General features: G+C 38.1%; 1 protein-coding gene across 11 annotated transcripts in view; it reads left to right on the top strand.

The window, feature by feature from the left end:
* Positions 1-16,979, top strand: part of LTO1 (LTO1 maturation factor of ABCE1) — a 29,623-nt gene that overhangs the window by 693 nt on the left and 11,951 nt on the right. For 3 of the 11 annotated variants that reach the window (XR_006179351.1, XR_006179352.1, XM_042873435.1), the window contains exons 3-5: positions 1,601-1,671; positions 3,894-4,011; positions 13,094-13,165. Coding sequence is in view for 6 of the 11 variants with exons in the window: in XM_042873435.1 (XP_042729369.1) it covers positions 1,601-1,671; positions 3,894-4,011; positions 13,094-13,138 (234 nt within the window). In the remaining 5 variants the exon portion in view is untranslated. Of the gene's footprint in view, positions 1-1,600; positions 1,672-3,893; positions 4,012-4,299; positions 5,745-13,093; positions 14,442-15,181; positions 16,950-16,979 lie in introns of those variants that run through there. The other 8 variants (XR_006179361.1, XR_006179353.1, XM_042873417.1 and 5 more) reach the window with 8 other exon arrangements.

Raw genomic sequence — 16,979 nt, 5'->3', positions numbered from 1 at the left:
AAATGCAGCTGCTATGGGCACAAAAACAAAGGAAATCTGCTTACCTCAAGTAGACAGGGATCTCCAGCAAGATACCCTCACCTCCACCACCAACCCTTAAATGAGGTCTGGGAAGGGGTGGATCCTGACTCCAACCCTTCTTGTCATTTCAGCTGCACTACATACACCTGTGCTCCCCTAGATTGGCCCTGCCTTCCCACCAGGTGCTCAATCACTGCTTCAAGCCATGACTTAGCATTTCTACTGCAGTTGCAAATAGAGTTCTGTATTTTATTTCCCTGAAGGAGAGGACAAGAGACAAACAAGTTTGCTTGGAACATGTTGGTGATGGAGTACACGTTTACTTTTATAACCTAAGGTTGTATCGAAAGGCTCTCTGGACCATCTTCTGTGGCTCAACGTAGGGGAGAAACAGGGAATGTTGGTTCTTACCCAAATTATGTCCCAACCAGACAGTACTGGTTGTCTCTGTCACCTTCTTTCCTATTTGTAATACAGGCAGAATTTGTGGCTCAAAGATTGCTACTAAAAGAACAACAGCAATGGTATTAATCCAGTATGAAACAAAAGCAGTTAATGCAAACTCTCAAAGGATAGTTATTGTAAAACTTTAATTTGTCACTTGACTGTGATACGAAGATGACCAGTGCTTATTTTCCTACCAACGTTACAGCTGTTCAGTTCCAAGATGACAGTTAAACAACTTCTAAAACTGACTACTTTTATACAGCATAGTCCTATATAGACTGCAAGAGAAGTGCTCTAATCTACTGATACTGGGAGGTTCCAGAAGATTATCTGTTTACAGTCTCACTGTCATATTAAGTAAGTGAAAGAATGACATAGGTTATCTTTGAACTGTCAGCCTATTGTCTGTCTTAAGGAGAATAATACTGATCTGACAATGGCTTGCTTGCTTAAGAATTAAAACAAGATTACAGTTAAAATATGCCTGTTTTCCAGCATGTCCCTGAGGTAATACTATATACAGTGTGTGCTTGGGCTCAAGTGGAAGATTGGTACTACACCCATGTGGTAGTGCATCACTCATTATGCAGAGCAGACTGCTGCAAAGCATCCATAGGCCAGCATCCCCAGACCACTGCAACTTGGTGCTACATGAAGTGAACCTGTTGGTGTCTCCACTTACCTGAGGTCTCCAAACAGCTTTGGTGCATGCAGATGAAATTGCCTCGCTTTTTTTTAAGTTTGAGCATTTCTGGAGATGTCAGCTCCCAACCACATGTATTTTAACAAACATAACTCCCGGAGGACTAGAGCTCGCAGATGTTCCCTCTGTACTCTGATGAAGTTTGCAGGCTAAAGGAACTTCCAAGTCCAATTGTGTCTTGTAAATTTAAGTGGCAGGTGCATGCACAGATTGAAGTGGAATTTGGCAATAACTTATCAGTTTCATAAATTTTGTGGTTCAAAGCACACGTACCATTATCTAAGCCTTTCAATGTGGAAATATATTTGTATATCCAATGGCTTGTTTCCTTAGGAATAAGAATATAAAGCTTTACTTGTCTTCGACCACATAGATATTAAATATGTGTTGTTTTCTTTTTCCCTCCATGACATTCTTAAAAATTCACAGATTGGCAGCTACCTTGGATTTGCACTGACCTGGCAGTGTCTGCTCCCAAAATGTACAGATGAAAAGAACAGGTAGGGTTTTAAAAGTATAAGTCGTATCCCTTTAATAGTTTTTTCAAGTTATGGTGTCCAGTTTTGCCTACTCTTCAGTTTAAAAAAGAGGAATCTGAAAAACAGAAGGGTGAGCAGATAGATGGTGTCTGGGATGGCATTGCAGTCTGGACCATCTGATGCTAAAAAGAGGATAAGAGAACTTGGTTTCGTCAGCCTGAAAAAGAGAGGATGGAGATGCCTACTTGCATTGCACAAAGGGAAATTCTAGAGATGCATTCCTTGCAGCAGCACACAGTGGAAGAATAACAGACACTTTTCACAAGTTGAAACAATTGATGTACTAATTGGGCATAAAGAGAAGGTTTTTTCCACCATGACCTCTTAAGTATTGGGACAGGTTGTCCCAGCTGAGGACAAAAGCCCTGTCCTTGTGGTTTTCCACAATTTGGTTGGAGGTGGTCCTGAAGAACCTCAATGGGCTTTAAGGTTAGCCGTGCTTTAGGCAGAAGGCAGACTGAGTAACTTCCAGCCATCCCTTAAAACCTGCTTCCCCTCCCCCTCCCAACTTCCATTCTATTCTCAGTATGGAGAATAATGCGTGCATACAAAATCCTAGCAACTCTTACTGCTCTTGCACCACAGACTCAGGTTTGCAAACCAGTGTCAGAACTTCTTTAATTACTTAAAAGCTGTGAGTGTTACAGGGGTGAGATTTTAAAAGCTACACAATATTTTCACTTAAAAATAGTTTATTTGTTATGATAGTACTTAGACTGCACAGAATCAAGCATATAGATTTCCCGCACTGCGTTTTTGTTGTTATTTAGGTACCTGAAAGTACTGTTATAATCCATCTTTTCTCATCACTACCCATCACCTGTGTGCTTTATGTTTGGTTAAACAGCTTTCTCAGAGTCTTCTCAGAGTAGACTGTGTTCCTTGGGATAAAAAAAAAAAAAAGCCAGAATATGTTGGACTATCTGAAGTCCTGTAGGAGCTGATAGAACTGGTGGCATTATTGTTTCAGTAACATTTTCTTCTGTGAAGTGCAGTATCCATGTGCTTCATGGCAGTTAGAAACTCCTAAATAGATTCACTTGAATAAAAACTTGGGCCCAAGTTCATTGTCTGAAAATTAAACGATAGTTTCCAAAGGATGCTTTAACAGTAAAGTGATAGATGAAGTTCATTAGTACATTAAAACCTGAACAGCTTACATTTTAGTTTTCAGCAGACTATTATTACATAAATGGTTTAATTCTCACACAGTATTTTATTTCCGTTAATTTGTTTAAATTTTAACTGGACACATTTGTTTTCCTGACCTGTTAACAAACTTCATTATTTCTGACATGCTTGAATAATAATTAGAATGCATTGAAGGAAGGCACTGAATAAAGTTTCATACATGAGTGGTATTCAGACTTCACGAGGACTTGAGTTGAACACTCACTGTGGAAGCAATATATCCCCAGTTAGCACTGTTTGTTCTTACAGATACACTCATCCCATCATCCAAGACGGACCTTCATGTTAAACCACTGAGGCTCTCTTCTGAGGGAGCTGTAATTCACCATCAGTAATTAATCATAGCTTGTTTCCCTAAGCCAGTTAGACATGCAAGGGAATTAGTGTGTCACAGATAGTTCACTTTTTTGGTGATGCTAGCAATCCTCTCTTTCCATGTCTGATATTTTATGGTCTCTGCATAATTCATTTTCTGTCTGCAACAGAAATACATCTGCTATACTTCTAGGTGCCCTCTTTTTCTTACTTTTCTCTCGTTTTCTATACATACGCAGATACATGCACTTCCAAATATCAATTATTACTTTCCGTTGGTAGAACTTAATGCTTTTTTCTGATGAGTTTTGATTAATTTGAACAAAATGTCAGCTTGTTTTCAGCTATCTCAATAGAACATATCTCAGTACATGTTCTGGTGAGCTTTCTTACTGCATTTATCACATCTAATTGGTAGTTCTGCGTTTCCTGACTAGACGTCTGCGTTTGGGAAGTAAGTTAAAAGGAAAGCCTTACATTTGTCAGTTGTACCAAGCTTGGTTTCTGATGATGCCTTAAATATGTATGAGGCAATTTGAATGAGATAAGGACAGAGGGCTGGATTCTATGCTCTGAGTCATAAAATACAATTTTCATACTGACAGATGGAAAAGACTTCTTTGGGAGGCTCACTGTTATTTACTACTTTTTGTGTGTGTGTTTTTTTTTTTTTTCAGTAAAAAGATAAGGGCTCTGGATTCATTAATAGGAATGATTCAGAAGTTCCCATATGAAGACCCCACTTATGAAAAGCTTCAAGATGATCTGGAAAAAATCAGAGGAAAATTTAAACAGGTTTGTAGGATTAAGTTGTTATTTTTAGCACAAAATAGTATTGCTTTCTGTAAATATTTCATCTCCTTTTGCAGTCATAGTAAAAATGCTTTGAGTTGAAAATTTCCTGATTGATAGCAAATGCAAAATAAAAGAATAAAATTAAATAAATGGAAAACTGAAAATACTGTTTGACAGTGAATTACAAGCAGGACCAGAAGAATAAATAGAAAAGGAGGAATTAGTAGTTTAGTTGAATTTCCTTTTGGAAAATGGATGCATCAAAACACTCTCATTATTCTTTTTTAGGTTTGTTCAATGCTAAATATTCGATCTGATTTTAGAGTCAGTAATGAAAGATCTTCACTTACATTTTGAATATAAAAGTTGAAGATAAACGTGGATGAAAAAAGGCGTATGAAAGAACAGATAACTGGAAAAGTGTTCATTTGTTTTAAACAGAATCCAAGTAGCAAAGAGATGCTAAATATTAAAGTGGTAAAGAAAAAGCACAAAACATTTGATGGTTTCTTATATTTGTCGAGGTTTTGTTTTTTTTAAATCTCATGGCATTATTTAGGATTATAGAAACACTGAAAGCCTGTTGAATAGAAGTATTTGATTCACTCTTCACCAGCCTTTCCTTAAAAGGAAAACACATGCATATGCAAAGCTTTCTTATTTAAAGAATGTATATTATTTTTAAAAAATCTACATATGTAGATCATCCATTTTACACAATGTGTAGGTTTTTTTAGGTGAAGATTGAATCAGTTGTCTACAGAGCTTGCAGTAGTGAACACCTCTGTGGGGGAAGGTAGAATACACATGAAGTAAGAACACAAATGAAGGAAGGTTAAGATCCCAGTTCATAAAGTAGCTGCAATTCAGAGTGTGAATCTTGTGGTTTTTTTTCCTATGCTAGTTTTACAGACTTATCCAAACATCACAAAACAAGAACAAATAGACCCAAACCCTAGCAATTTAAGTTATCAGTAACAGAAACATGGCTACTAGAAGAAGTTGCTACTTGTTCTGCCCACAAAGAAGCAAAATTGCTTCTGACAGATGGCAATACTAGGCAAAGAACCCACAGGTACACTGATAGTCACCTGCAGAAAAAAAGAGTTGAACTCACCCTGCTGGTGAAGGGAAACTCTGGCTACACAGCACCCACTCTCAGGAAGCAGCCAAGGCCCAGAAGATGCTCTCCCTTCAGTGTCTGGCTCTTATATGAGCCCAGGGTGGCTCCACACCTTCTGGTCACATGGAGAGCACAGGTGCAGCTTAAACCTTTTAAAATGTTTACTGTGCATTTGCATCTGGAATGCAAGGGCATATGTTTTGCTTTTTTATTGTAATTTTGGACTAAAAAGATACAGATATTTTGTTGAATGTATACCTGTGTGCATATGTATTGACTCCATTTCAAAGTCATCTTTTATTTTTGTCTGATTCCCGAGTACATGAACGTGTCAATATCAGCTGCCTTTGTTAATAGTTACTTATGGGTGTACATACATAAATATGTAAGTGTTCAAACAGCTTTGATGTACATACTGTCAGAGCCATCTAGTGGAGGAGGTTTTTATACTGTTTAAAAATAGCCTGTAAGTAATGCTTCTTGTAATAGTTCACAAGTATTCATTAAGATGAAGTTGTTCAAGTAGTGCAGAACACATGCATGCATGATGCAGCTCTTCTAACGATGTGGTGCCCTCTTTTGAAATAAAGTAGTATTGGGGTAGGATTTATTTGTGGCTTGTTTCTTTATTTCAGACTTTGGAGGTGACATGACAGCATTGCTGGCATCTTCATTTAGGGCAGCTGAAGTATGGCTTTTAATTATTGTGCAACTTAAACCACTGGGCAGTGTGAACAAGCTCCAGTGTGTGAGCACCTGAGACATGAGCAAAAAAAGAGCATACCATACAGCCGCAATAAATCAGTAGACACGTAACAGAGAGGTCATTTACCAGAGAAATGTAATTTCATTTTATATTCTCTTCAGAGAAAGCTAAATTTGAAAAAGCTGTCACTGGATCCACAAATTAACACTTTTTTTCCACAAATCATGCTATTTAACCCATTTTCTTCAAAGCAGTGAGAGTGTGCTAATATTCAGCTCTGATTGACTCAGTGTTTTTTTTTTGGTCGAAAGCTAGATATTACATTTAAAATAAGTGTTCTCCTTCCCCCCAAGCTGATCTAGTGTCAGAAAGGCAGTTTATTGCTCTTCTGAATGATGTACAAAGAGAAGTAAACACTGGATGTCTAAGCATTCAAGTTTGAACAAGTGATCTTTTCTGGAATCTTTGTACATGGCTTGCAAAAATGTGTAGAAAAACTGGGAAAGAGATGAGAGCTCAAAGTATCTGTGGTGCATTTGATGACTAGAAGTGTGTGCTGTGTAAGTGACATGCTAAGTGCTTCTCTAGAGATTGTACTGAATACGAAATTCATTTTGTTTTCTTGAGGAGAAGACGGATCCTTGCAGATCAGTCACTTAACACCTTATTTTTAAATCTCATGGCTAAATTTCTGCTATTGCTTTACTATCCTCTTCTAATAAAATCTATATTTTAATATAAATCGCTAACATAAATATGAAAATAACTATAAAGATTGTAGCATCTCTGATTTCAAACTGGGATATGCCAGCTTTAGGTCCTTAACTTAGCTACAGGTGTGTGCACACCTCTGTTTTTCCGATCATCTTTTATGTGGGCATGATAATTTGTGTTACATGAACTACAGTTAATAGTTCTGTTAGATATGGAATCATACAGTTCTTCAGTGCAAACTTTTAAAAATATCTTCTGTAACAGAGTTGTGGATTAGGGTTTCTTGCGACATTCAGGATTTTAATGCTAGTCTCCACAGCACAGGGGAGGTTTTTTAGTGACAAATAAGGAGTTAAAGACCAGATTACATGATGAATATTGGTTTGTCTTAATCAGTGTGACGCCTTGCAAATAATCTTGCATTTTAATTACTTGGGTACATCAGGATGTGCTACTTACTGACATCAAGAGTGACTAGGAGGACCTGGCTTTTTACATGCTTCTACTTTCGGTTGTGTTGATCAGAGGAGAAACCTAGAAAATGAAGAACGTAAGAGTTAACAAAAACCTGTGAAAGATACGTGCTTAAGTCAACTACAGTGCTATTTTTAAACAAAAAATCATTAATTTTTGGGATAGCCAGGGTACTCAAAAGACTGTCTGGTTTCATGAGACGTAGGGCATATGTTTTTCTCTTCTTTTGGTGCCTGTCTTGCTAACACTTGCTTAAATCTGTAAGAAATTAATGAAAAACTCTTGTGAAAGGTTTCATTAGCATCTTGGTTACTCATCTTGTCAGGACCCTGATGCAAACAGGTTTTAAACTGAAATTAAAGACTGTCAGAAGATCTGTGTGTGGAGAGGCTGAATAAAGCATCCGTGAAGCAGTCACTCCGACATTGTCTGGTCTCAGCAACTGACTGCACAACTTCAGGATTGCTTTAAGGTCTAGAAGGGAAAAATGCGGAAAAATGCAGTCTTGTAGACTGCAATATCAGTTATTAATAAAGTAGGACAGATTGTGGCTCTGCAGTCATAATGGTTTAAGTCTTCCTGGAGATACTTGATCTGATAAAAAAAGTAGCATGGAAGATTTCTGCCAAAAATACTGAAGTTACTAAGACTCACAGCAATGCATTTTAATATGTTTTTATTCACCACCGCTAGTTATGCTCAGTAGTTAGGGAGGAACACTTGAAATATTTAACTCTTAATTTTCTGACTTGTTGGGGCTGCGTTCTGGCTTGTTTTGTTTCTTTGTGGACTTAAAGTGTTGAGCATACATTTTTCATTTTAAGAGTGAATGCAAAGCTAATTACTGCTAGTGTATTAAAGTCATTTCACTTGAAAAGACTTACAGTTTTCATTTCTAAATTACAAGAGTACAAGAAACGGGGAGTTTTGAGGCATCAACAAGGAAAGGTAAGCTCATCTCTGACTACAGTGAATTAATTCCCTGCAGAATTCCATTCTGATTTCAGCGTTATCTTATAGTCATGGGGTCATTGGCTGCTAATCCCAAATCAGTCATTACTAGTACACGTAAACCTGACTTTGTCGGTTATCTGTGACATTGTACTACATCAACACAGTGAAAGTTCTTTACTGAGACTGCATTTCTGTACACAGATTTTCAAAAAGAACTTAGAGGAGGATAAAAAAACAGGATGGTGCTCTACTCACAAAGAAGCAGAATCACTCCAGCAGGTTCTTAGCAATACTTGCAAGTACCCCAAAAGTCACATACAAAAAGCAGAGCTGAACTCACCCAACTGGATCTCTGGCTACACAGCACCCCTTCTCAAGAAGCAGCCAAGGCCCAAGAGATGCTCTCCCTTTAGCAGCTGGCCCTTACTTGAGATCAGAAGGGCTCCACCCTCGGTCCACACCTTCTGGTCATGCTGGGAGCACAGGTGCCAACAATTTGCCTGTGCCCCCTGGGCCAGCCACACCTCTTCACCAGGTGCTCAGTCACCAGCTCAAGCTGTGACTAACAGTTCTCCTACAGATTAAAACCTTCAAGTTAAATTCATTATTAAAATGCTTGCTCCATCTTCATTAAACAAGTACAATTCCATTCGCTGTGAACTGTAATGTGAATGGGATCGAGTTCAGCTCTGAAGAGATACCTGTAATTAACAGAAAATTGTGAAATCAGAGAAAACAAACGTTCCCTCAGAAAGCAGGAGAATCCTATTATGTTTTCCCAAAACAAGGTTACTGTAATTTGTATTTGCATTTGTAAGGAAAGCCTGACATTCCAGTTTGGTTATGTGACTTTTTGATCTGATTGCTATTGAGGTATAAAATAGAAAAGCAGTGGTGTTTTCTATCCTGTACATAGAACCTGTGCAATCTCATGTTGCCAGCTGTCTGTAATGAACCATTTAGAGGAAGAGTGAGTCAAGCACCCGTTTTGGTCTGTCCTTAGGGTTTCTAGAAAGATAGCACACTTCTGTTGATTATTTTAGAGTATGCATCTTGAGATAGAAGTGAGAGCTTTAATTTTTCAGTAGTTCAGTATGAACGTGTATGAACAAATGCTTTGTTTTGGAAGAGGTGGAAGAATTTGAGCCCTTGGGTGTATTCATGAAAGTTTATTTACACTTTGGCTGTAAATAGTTTCTCTCATTGAAACAAACCAAGATCCCTCATTCAGAAGTGTGCCTGCACCTTCTTGCTCCACAGTGCTTTAGCGTTAGAACTTATATTCTTTTAAGACAACTTACCCACATTAAGAGATCACATAATGTGAATTTGGAAAGTTTGAAATCCATAAATCCTGTCCTGTTCACATCTTTTTGTTGTGTGTGCATCTACACACATTTTGAATACATTCTGAATCTAATCTTGTGTTTCTAAAAATCATGCAACTAATAGTCCTGGATCTAATACTGATTATTTATTATTTACTTAGAATCTGCAAAAGCTGTGGCTTTTATTAAATACAGCCTTCTGTTTCAAGATCTGATTTAACACTTTCAGATCGTTTTCAAGTTCTATTCTTCAATAAGAGCAGGTACCTTCCTCCTTGGTGACCTAAAAACCACATCTGTGTTTTTTTATCATGTCCTGTAATTACAGTGTTGAATGTTTGAGAGGAATTGTCTATACTAATAAGTGGCATTTTCTGGAGGTAAAGTGGGCACTCAAAGTGAAGGTAGAGCTCCTTGTCAGGATCATTAATTCCTTAAACAGTTTCTGCAGTGCTAGCAATGTGAAGAACTAATTATTACCAAGTGCTGGTGTTTGTGTGTCTGATGATCTTAAGGATATAGTTTAAAAGCTTCTGAAACACTACAATTAGCTGAAGTCCATCTGGATTGGAATCATTATTTCCAAAGGCACACCAGAGGAGGTTGTAACAAAGCAGGATCAGGCATGTACATGTGTGTGATGAGTCCCATCAAGATCTTCTTAAAGAGAAAGGCTTTGGTTTCAAATGAAAATTGTAATTCTTCATATTCTTGGGCACAATGCAGTGTGGATATTAATGCCTTTGAAATATTATTACCCATTGCAGTTTCTCATAGCAGCTTCTTCTGGACTAATTATAACCTAAAACTTCAGCTTTCATAGTTGGACAAGTAACTATGAAGATTCTCATTTTGCATTCTGTCCCAAGTTTGGTTGGTTTTGTTTTTTAATGGACAGAGTTATGACAGTACACATTGTCAGGGAGATATCACCAGAGAAGATGAGATCTTGGAGAGATGAAATGAGTGCTGTGGTCAAGATGCAACTTTTGGTGTCTAAAATTGACCTGTAAATGCTAACTAGAGTAGTCTGGTGCTGAGGCTCTTCACTGTAGTTAATTCATCTGGAACTAACATGACTATCACTAGCACTGCACTGAATATTCCTGCCTTAATCACAGGACTGTTTATTCCTTAAGTGTAATAATTATATTCTTACAGCATTTCTCACCCTAGGATTCTTTAAGTAAAATATTTAAGTCAACTCTTGAGTAGCATATAGCTCTACCAAATGATGTAATATTCTGCAGAAGGAAACGTGGTCACTATGTTTGTCTGAGACATAACCAGTGTGCAAGACTTTGGAGATCTTTGTTAATGTAAAGTAGTACCCAGTCATTCTCATATAAAATATATGAAAGCTATAGAAAGTGCCAGTTGAATCTGAAGTGGCTTGCTGTACAGTATTGGTTTTCATATATATATATATATACGTAATTAGCCAATTCCACAGTTCTGTCTTCCTTCCTTCCTTCCTTCCTTCCTTCCTTCCTTCCTTCCTTCCTTCCTTCCTTCCTTCCTTCCTTCCTTCCTTCCTTCCTTCCTTCCTTCCTTCCTTCGTCCGTCCGTCCTTGTTTTTGATCATAGCAAAATAGCATACAGATAGTTTCTGAATAGGTACAAGAAATAGCATCTAGCTTTTCTATTCCAACATCAGAAAGTGTCTGTAGAGCAGAATATGTATGGATGGCATCTGGAATAGTAGAATACCGTCTGAAAGAATTAAACTGCTATTTGTTTATAATAAAATTATGGAGTTTACTTTCAGCAAAAGTCCTGTTTTGGCAGGAAGAGGATTGCTTATTCAGTTCCTGCATCTCAGCTCCGCGCTAAGCAGAGTCAGCATCAGGATTTGTCACTGTCTCCTTTCTTGCTGATTGTTTAGCGGCACGATTTGCTGCTTTCTATCCATGTAATGTTTAGCTGCAATTTGTAACTTTCAGCTTCTTCAGGATTCTGTGGAATAATCGACACCGCGTGGAATCTTGATTGTAGGAACTGTGAGTCAGCAACCCTTTAATTTTTTTAGTTGCAGCTATTGTTCCAGCAGCAAGCTTTACTGCTATTGTCCACTGTTTGTCCAGCTCACGTTTACTGGACTGTGGGAACGGATTAGGGTTTCATGGCTTTTTTTTCCTTCTTGCATAAACTCTTGATCAAAGACATTCCTTGGATGACAAAACACTGTATACTGTGTCACACAGTCCTGACCAGACTGCACGAACAGTAGTTTAAAAACACATGCCCACATTGTTCTCTAAACTGGCTTTTTTTTTTTTTTTTTTGTAGTGTAGTGTATGTGCAGACACTGAATTTTTGAGACCCCACTTACCTTCTTAAAAAAAAAAAACAAAACAATCTATTGTTAATAAGCACTTAATAGTCTCTGGAATACACGTAGAAACAAATGAATATTTGAAACTCAGAACCATATTAGTATGTAACTTAGAATACATAATAGTATGTAATTCTTAAAGGAAATGTAGAGATTGTGTTTGCAGTATATTTTCTTGAGAGCACCCTTGGTTGTGCCACAGTTACTGAAGCACCTTGTAACCTTAAAACCATTTAAACTTACAGCATCACTTTGCGTCATATCTGGGATAGCTGAGTGAAATGGAGAATGATTTATTTGAGCACAGTTTGGGAGTTTGTAAACCACCTTAACCATAAGTACATTATAGCTGCATGTCATGATGTTAGAAGTTGTTTTATGCAATAAGGTGGGGACTGACTGCTCGAGCAATCCAGTAGCATCAGTGGTTTCAGAAATAATGAGAGAAATCATGTTAGAGAAAAACCTGGAGAGACATTTACAAGGAGCTGTACTTGGGATTTGCCTGGAATTCTCAGGTGATCAGTTTAAACTGTATTGTCCATAAAGGAGGAACTTGTCTGATTCTTTGCAGTCCAAGGGCTTCCGTGAAAAGAAAAGCCAGGATTAATACGCAGTTAATAGACACATTGTGTAAAAGAAGCAAAGTGAATGACTGAAGCAGCTACAGATGTATAAAGTCAAAAATGAAATAAATGTGTTTATAAGAAATAATGGCTAGTTTTGAGAAAATAGCTGCTGATTTCTTCTGGAAAGCTTGGGGAGTAAATTTGCTGGAGAGCTGTTCTTCGTAATTAACGTCGCCAGCAACCAAATGTAAAGAACGATGGCCCGTGTGTGCTGAAGGAGCAGAAAAGCTGTTCAAAAGTAATACCGTGTATTCAAACAATCTATAGTGATAAAATCTAATAAAAGGAGAAATAAAACATCAAAAGCTCAATTGTCTGTTTCAGACAGTCTGCCATCAGAGCAGTGACTTAGGACACCAGGTCACTCGTTCAGTGCTGGCTCAGGCAAGCTGTCGTAATGCTCTAGTGGTGGCTTAGTGGCCTTTGTTAAACGGTTTGCTCATCTCAGCCCAACTCCTTGGAGTCTGGTGCTAATGTTACAAGTAATATCCTCACAGGCAGTAGGTAACTCATAAGCTGTCACAGGAGACCAGGCATTTAATGGCATATAGCATCTGGATGGATGCAGACAAGTGCCACAGGTACTCAGGTGTGATGGGTGAAATAAAAAAGCCACACCACTACAGCAACGTATCATCCAAAATTTATTTGCTCGGGTTGAGAATGTTGAATAGATAGTGATTTCTGTTCTGTGAGTCGCATGCACTCACGTACAAATTGAAGCCCTAGGCCTTCACTGCTCACCCCAACCAAGTTTGTTACCACATACGACTTAAGCAACATTTGCTTAAGTTCATGCTTTGCTTCTTTGTTTTCCAGCTCGTGCCAGGTCAGTCAGAGAGAGCAGAGCTAATCAAGGTCTGATTTGAGTGGCCAGCCTTTGGCTTTCAGGTAGGCCTCACCATATGACAGACATTTTAGTTGGGAACGTCGTTCCGTAGCTGTGCCCTAATCTATACTTCGAATATGACAGGAGTGTAACTTTCTATTTGTCTTTAAGTGAATGTGCAGGCTTGGTGTTGTTTCGAGATGGGTTGCTACACTGAGATGGATTCTTTACCTGAAATAAAAACTAAGTGTTGCATTTCTTCAAAGATATTATAAATGAAAAGGTAGCATAAGCCATAAGTAAAATGAGAACAGAGGTGAAATCCACACAGATGGATTCTTTTTTTCATACAGTGTAAGTGAGAAGACCTCTAGCAGCACTAAATACAACCTCCACAACCCAGAGAGGGAGATTGGAAAGGTAAAAACTGTTTTTGGAATTAATCTGTGTATTGTAGGTATTGCTCCCCCAAAACAGGAGCTGTTCAGGGTAGGAATTGATCCTCTGCAGAGCGTTGGTTTTTGTTTTCAGGAGTTGGCTGGAAGTGCTGTGTACAGCCTGGACCCCAGAAGCTGTCCCTGTACTGCGGGGTGGTGCTTCCGCAGCAGCAAAGCCCATGCAGAGTTCAGATGCTGCATGCGTGCCTTGTTCGTGGTACACTGAGAGCACGCAGTGCCAGTTTTCTCTTTAAGTAAGAGTATTCGTAAAAGCTGTGGCTGGAAATATTTGGCAGTTTTTTAGTATGGCTGTGCAGGTGCTAACGGGATCACTGAGAAACTGTTTGGCTTTCTCATCAGATTTCTAAAAAAGCAAAAAAGAGAACTTTCACCTTGCTCCTTGAGCCTAAAGAGCAAATTCAGAAGTCTAGCAAGCCTTATGCTAGCAGTGCAATCCAGTTAACAAATATGCAGTAATTGTTTGATCTTAATTTTGTGGGGAACTCAAAAGCTAAATGGGAATCATGTTTGCCATGCCACTGCAACTACCTATGTCAGTTATACTGCTGGGATCATAAAATCACCATGTTTGTCTGAAAAAGATACATTTCCCATTAAGAGATGTTGATGGGATTCCATTGAAATGCCATCATTTGTAGTTTTACTACCTTTGTCCCTTTTACTACCTTTGTAGCTTTTCAGTGACACTACTAGGAATCTTACCAGAGCATCTAGCCCACCTGCTTGGGTCATTCCTGTGGCTCTCCTGAAACAGTAGCTCCAAGCTTCTCTTTCTCCTTTATCTGGAGTTTTCCATCCCTTTAAATGCCAGTATGCTTCCACATAAGTGGATTTCCAGTTTCTGCATTTAATGGACCCTGCTTATTCTTTAATAAAGAATGTGTGATTCATAAAAGATACGAGTTTGCCAGTCTGAATTCAGCAATGGAATTGGTGTTTTTGGAGATCTTTTGGATGTTTTCTGTGTATGCTTCTCCATCTGATGTAATAAAGTATTTTTCCTTTTAATGAGCAAGAGCGCAGCCTAGCTGAATGTGCATATTTTTTACAGCCTATAGTAAATTGTTTTTCTTGCTACATTCTTGTCATCCTGCCCTTTTCAATATGAATAATACATTTGAATTTAGTAGGCTGCATTCAGAAATGATGCTTAAGAGAAAGAAAATGTAAATAGCAGAGCTGACAGTCAGGACTTAAACCTACTAAAGTGACAGAATATCTGATTTTAATAGTGTAAAACATCATAGAAAAGGCAAAAACCACTTAACACGTTCAACAGAAAGCAGGTTGAAATTTCTCATTTTTTTTTTTTTTCCCCCCCAGCAAAAAGCTGTTTGTCCCAAATCAGGATCCTAAGTATGTCCTCCCTCAAAACATATCAGTGAATGCACTAGGACAGACTGATTTTGCACTAGACTGTGTGTAACAGTTGTCAGCAGCTTTCATTGTAGCCTCGTTTGCAGTAGTTACTGCATAGAAAAGGTTGTGACGTGCAGTTTAGTCACTGGGAAGCTCATAAAGCAGATACCAGACTTGTCATCCAGGGAGACTTGACATTTCAGGTGAGTTGATACTTCTAATGCAGTAATTGACATCACGTTCTCCTCTCATTCTCCATAGTCAGTATATAGATAGGAAGTGTGATTGTTTTCCACAAAGAATAATCTGTTGCTGCTGTGCCCAGCTCTTGCAAATGGCAACACGCATCCTGTTTTCAGAGAGGCACCTTGGAGAAGGAATTGGCAAACAGGTTGTATGTTTTTCTCATTTTGTAATCGTACCTCATTACTGTTGTATTTCCTTCTCAAGTCCAGTTCTTTTTTTGTGTATTTTAGCAGGCTTTTAATTTTTTCTGTATTAATTCCTCATTATCTCTGATACCAGTAACCAGCAAAAGCTCTCTAGGAGGCGGGGGGAAGGAAGAGACTGCTGATTTTAACTTGGCTGTTTTTAAAACAAACCCTTTCTGTAAATGCGTTGCCAGGCACAAAACCATACAGTGAGCAACACTGACAAGCGTAACTGAGGGCCAGTCACCTGCCCACTTCTAAGAACACCTGCTTTCCTGAAGCAGTGATAAAAATGTTAGCGTTGCAATTATTAAAGCCCAGTCAGAATGAGAGTGGTGTGGCTTATTTGTTACATGACACAGTTACTACCATTCTGCATGTGTGAAAGTAATAAAACGACACAACAAGCAGGCACTGGGTTTTACCAATTTTATTTCTAGACTTTAGTGTTTTTTTTTTTTGTTTTTTTTTTTTTTTGTTTTTTTGTTTTTTTGCTGGAAACTTGTCTGTTACAGGTCTGTTGGTGAAAATGTGCATTTCAGACCAGTGATGCCAATAAGTACAATATAAAAATGTACAAATCTGAATTGCTTGCTTACTACAGATTGTTATAACAACGTGACAAACAAAGCATCTCTGTTGGCACATGAACCCACGTATCTGGATTTGGCATTTCAGTACATACAATATGGAAAGAAATTTGCAGTACACACTGCCACTCAGTGTAACACGTAACATAACCAACAACCACTAACTCAGTAATCATGTTTGGTTCAGAGACACAGAGATGCCACAAACAGAAGTGTTTTATGAGGTAAGCAGTAAGAAATGTTCCTGAAATTTGGACAGAATGTATCCAGTCCTCCTGGGTCCTGCGACTGCTAGTAGCATTGCAATGCTCTGTTTATGCACTATGTAGGGTCTTAACTGCATTTGCCTCAAAAGAGTTCTAATTCTGTTTTGGTTTAGCAGCATACAGGCAACAGCTAGATTATTCTTCAGCATACAACTCTGTTAGCTGGCTTATTTATGAGATTTACAGGCTTTTTAAATTAGCATTATGCTATAATTAACAAAAAAAAATTAAAAACAAAAACAAAAACTTAAAAAAAAAAACCAACAAACAACCCTAGTATATCATAACAGATTAAACACACAAAATACTTAAGAGTTCCAGAAGATAACCTATCACACCAAGTGATGGATCCCAACTGACGGGAACCACATCAGGTGGCATACAAAAGTTATATTATAATGCACCTTTCATATATCAATGTGGCTAATAACACAGCTTAGAACTACTATGATAATAAACCCCAGATCAGACAAAGAATCCAGCTTTATAAAATGTGTAACAACAAAAAGCGACATTACTGATCTCCTGAAATGTCTGCTGTCTTTAAATCAATGCAACCTAGTTGCAAATCGCGAGACCCATTCAGAACAACGTTCGATGCATTTCCATTTGCAGTAGAACTATGAGGCACTGTGTACGAACATTAAAACCTGGTCTAGACATGGTTAACTGAAGTATGAGGTATTGTGAAACAGGAACCTTTTTGGAATAGAGCAGTAATCACATTAAGTAAAAATTGATCACATAAAAAATCTACAAAAAAAAAAAAAAA

This window comes from Lagopus leucura, unplaced genomic scaffold (assembly GCF_019238085.1).
Source record: "Lagopus leucura isolate 7727_CA_CO unplaced genomic scaffold, USGS_WTPT01 Super-Scaffold_1, whole genome shotgun sequence".
NCBI classification, from domain to species: domain Eukaryota; kingdom Metazoa; phylum Chordata; class Aves; order Galliformes; family Phasianidae; genus Lagopus; species Lagopus leucura.
Note: the sequence above shows the minus strand (reverse complement) of the source record. Positions and strands in the feature narration are given on the sequence as shown.